Raw genomic sequence first — 4313 nt, forward strand, 5'->3', positions numbered from 1 at the left:
AGGGCAGAGCCAGATAGTGTGGATCAGATTAGCTGAGGAAAGATGGATGATTCTTTGAAACAGAAAGTTGCTTACAAAGTTTTCTCAAAGTCCTGCAACTGATAATTTATTGCTGAGGTGTCAAAAGATTAAATATTTCTATTAAGACTTATCTGTAAAACCAAAGTAAAACTTCACAAGATGCTCAACATTCCTCATTTTAATATCTTGCTAGTTTTCGTTTCTCATAAAATACAACCTCATTCTTTTAATATGACTAATTCTCGTACTTGAATAAATAAATAAAATCTTTACCCCTGACTAATATTATATTGTAGACCTCAAAGTCCAAATAAAATATTCTGTAAAACATGTTTGTCAAACAGGATTGCTGCTCTGGGTGTGCTGACATCCATCTGAACTATGGAAACAAAAGGACTGCATTGATGGGGGGGATATTTTCATTTTCCAAAATGAAATGTTCAAAATCCAAAATTTTTATTCATTGACTAAACCAATTTATCACCCCTTTTTAAGACACTTTTTATTTTTTATTGAAAACTGATATTTTCCAGATCTTGCCTGTTGCCAAGTTAATCATTGGACATGAATGCTTAAATGAATATTAACCAAGTTAATGCAGGCGTGACTAAATGCAAAGCAGCAGTAAATGATACAGAGTATTAGACCCTACTCTATTAGCAACAGCTGATAACAGACGGCTGAGCCACTGTGGTGGGCACTGGAGTGTGAGAACATTAAACAGCACAAACATCTCAAATCTCACCTTGTTTATACAGAACACAAGCTCACACTGGTTAGAAACCTCCTCAGTAACATGTGTGTCACTTATGCAATCATAAAATGGTTTAATAACTCCTTTTACTCCCAGCTGTCAATGTTAAACCCTGAGAGCTTCATTGATTTGAACTCATGTTTGCTGAATAAAGCAGAGTGAGGTAATCCCATTTCAGCTACAGCAGTTGCACTAAGTGCTGAATAAACAAAAAGTATGTGGGAGTCATTTATATTATTGAGAAACTTCCCCTCTCAGATCACGTACACACCATTTATTACCCAAACACAATCAATAATGTGGCATTGTGCACCATCAGCGCGCACGCACGCACGCATACACACACACACACACACACACACACACACACACACACACACACACACACACACATTTTTCACTTCCCACAGGCTGAAAGAAAGTCCAACACTCAAAAACATTTGGGTCATTCAATCTTAGTGATGGAACTAGAGCAGAAAACCGAATGAAGAAACGGTTTGCAAACTGGACAACAATATGCACTGCAGCCACTCTGGGGGAAAAGACGAGTACAAACAAAGCACTTCCCAGAATGTGTATGTGTGTGTGTATGTGTTACTGAAACACCTGAGCTTCTCTGGGTGAAAACATCTGGCGCAGAATCAGAGGTGTGAACATCAAAATTAGCCACTGACCATCAAATAAATAAAACACTCATTACACAGCACTAAGCAGCAGCTACAACTCTGAAGAAAATTGCATAATATGAGTTACAACCATATCTAATAGTGTATTTCTGAATTTGAATCATCAAACTGTAAAAACAATTCAAGAAACAAAATGTCCAGTCTTTTTTCTACACTTTCCACTTAAAGCTTTAGAACATCAAATCAAAAATCATTTTAGAAACTCAAAAGGATTCTTTGTTTATTGCTGACTTAAGTAAAAAGACCAAAATCCTACATTGCTATTTATTTTCTTGATTGAAGTGTGACGAAATTGCATCAAACCATCACTTTTGTTGTGCACCATCACACCACCAGAGTACACCCAATAATTAAAGCTCGGTAAATACAGTTGTTGCTGTGAATATACGGTACTTAAAAACAGTCTAGCCTAGGGAATATGCAACCTGCAGGTCCGGAGCTGAAAGTAGCTCTTTGGAGATTCATAAAGTCTCCTAACAACTTTGGCTAAAAATAATATTGGTTTTAAACATCAATATAAAAACTAATACAGGTCTTGATGTTTGTTTGTTTTTTCCAGAAACACAAACTGCCAGTAGTAATGAGTTGTTGGGGTCTGCTGACTCATAACAATCTAAAGCCTTCAAAGCTTTGGAAACGTCATGGATGGGAAGCTGGGAAACAGAAGGTGTGATTAAGTCATGAATAGGAGGAGAAACAAGGGGGTTGTAGTAACTTTGAGGGTCATTTAAATGTTTAGCTGTAGGAGACAAATAAAACTGTTTTACAGCTTTGAAAAAAGCAGCACAATGATATATGCAGAGGTGGAAATTGTCACCAGTCAGCCTCTAAAGCCAGACTTTCTTGCAGCTGCTAATAGCCAATTCTTCCTCTGTAAGAGATCAGGAGTACGGCGCAGTATTGGGGTCAAAATTAAGACTATTGGACACCCAGCGGTGGCTAATTCCTTGTCACAGGAGGCTATATGCATTTCCAAAACCAGCTACTGATCTGATTTATGTGAGCCCAGCCCTGCTAACTGAGCAGCTGTTGGCAAATGAGACGGAGGCTGCTCACTAGTGTTTGCTGTGGAGAAGCTAATAACTAGCAGACTAGGCTGGTCATTCACATTATTAGATACATACTTTTTTCTTTAAAGAAAAGAGTCTAAAGAAAATGTCTGACAACATATCTCTAAGCGGCATGTATTTGGTTCATTGATATGTTGTCTTGGTAGAATTTACTGTAATCCAACATGACATCAAGCATAAGCATCTGTACACAATACTGATACTAATACAGAGCTGAAGTTGGCTTCCAATTGAAGCTTCTGGGAATTGTATTTAATGTTAAATAAAGGTTTTCGAAACTACAAACTGGGTTTCAAATATTCTGATCTTAGTGTTGAATAATCTAGTCCCAGTTTGAAGACAAAGTACTGAAGTTTAAAATACATGAGATTACAGCATCAGAGAAAGGTACTCAAGGTAGGAAAAAAAAAATTCCCTTTAGCCATTTCTTGAATCAAATGTTGCAATTTGAAGCCAGCTTCAGCTCTTCATGTTGATATTGAGTTTTAAATTTTAGTATGGTGACAACCATAACCAGGGGCTATGGCAAAAGGCAGGATGTTTAATAAAAATATTTCCAGTTTAAGTTACAGTCTATAAAAAAGAACTATGTCATAGTTAAAAAGATGCAAATCCTATAAAAAACATCTTTAGCAAAATGTCTAAGATCTCCTTTGGTGGCTTGAATGTGGTTTCTTAATACTCCACACACTGATCACTTCACACATCCCCAAGGCCTTGTCCAAATCCCAAACAGATGACTGGGATTGTGAACAATCTGACTGAAACTGAGCGAGAGGAGGGGTACAACCTATGTGGGTCCCCAGTCCAACATAGAAACACACAGGACAACCAGTCACCTATACACACACCCTTACCTGAGGGCAGCTGAGTGTAAAAGACACTAGCCAGATGCAGCTACAAAACATGAGAACTATCAAAACCTACTAACACAACCCAACATGCTTGTAACTTCAACCACATTCAACAACAGTTTGTCAAACACACGTGTCACAGAGACGGTTCCCACCTGACTCACAGACCACCGATCCTGGCTTCAGCTCCAGCATCATTGTCACCATGGCGATGTCTGTGGTGTACAGAATCTGGGTGCGGTGAGGCAGCGCGACGGTCCACAGCTCGGGTGTGGGGTGGAGCACATGTACCCATCCGCCTTTACTACAGGTTACTTTACAGCCGTAGCGCTGACCGATAAGGTCCGTGGAATGGCGAATGACTCCGAAGCGAGTCTGTGTCTGAGCGCCGTGCTGCACTTTGACAGCCGTCACTGAGTTGTGGCCCAGGTGAACAATGGCAACATCCCCATCTTGGATTAAATTGGAATATTCAATGAAACTCATGGTTGGCAGTCAGTCTGGAAAACAGAGGTGAAGTATGTTATATTAAAAAGAGAAAAATCAATATGGCTGTGCTTGTGTAGGCTGGGAATGAAACAACATATAGCCTAAATTAAAGCCAATTGGGAACAATATAAAACTTTTATCAACAAAATGGTCTAAAATATAAACAAACCTTCAACTAGAGCTTTTAAGGTCTTGACTGGGGACCAAAATTGCAACATTTGTTACATTTTCAGCTGAGTCAAACTAACCTGAACCTTTGGAAAAAAAGATGTCCCCCTCTGCCATCATCTGTGTTGGTGCTGCACCAAAAACTACCAAAGGAAATGACACAAAAACCTCTGAAGAAGACAACGAGGACCATTTTTGTTTCCTTCTTCACTAAATGGAAACAAAAATGGAGTAGAGGTGGTAGAATTTCTCTTGTCTTTACTAAAAGACC

General features: G+C 38.8%; 1 protein-coding gene across 1 annotated transcript in view; it reads right to left on the reverse strand.

Moving 5' to 3' along the window:
• The window catches only part of trmt61a (tRNA methyltransferase 61A), a 30222-nt gene that overhangs the window by 19937 nt on the left and 5972 nt on the right, over positions 1–4313 (reverse strand). Inside the window, exon 2 of the mRNA XM_015036945.1 lies at positions 3541–3885. Within this exon, the coding sequence (XP_014892431.1) occupies positions 3541–3871 (331 nt within the window). The 5' untranslated portion in view covers positions 3872–3885. The remainder of the gene's footprint in view (positions 1–3540; positions 3886–4313) is intronic.

This window comes from Poecilia latipinna, unplaced genomic scaffold (genome assembly GCF_001443285.1).
Source record: "Poecilia latipinna isolate Pla-1442-1.1 unplaced genomic scaffold, P_latipinna-1.0 Scaffold386, whole genome shotgun sequence".
In the NCBI taxonomy this organism is placed as follows: Eukaryota; Metazoa; Chordata; class Actinopteri; order Cyprinodontiformes; family Poeciliidae; genus Poecilia; species Poecilia latipinna.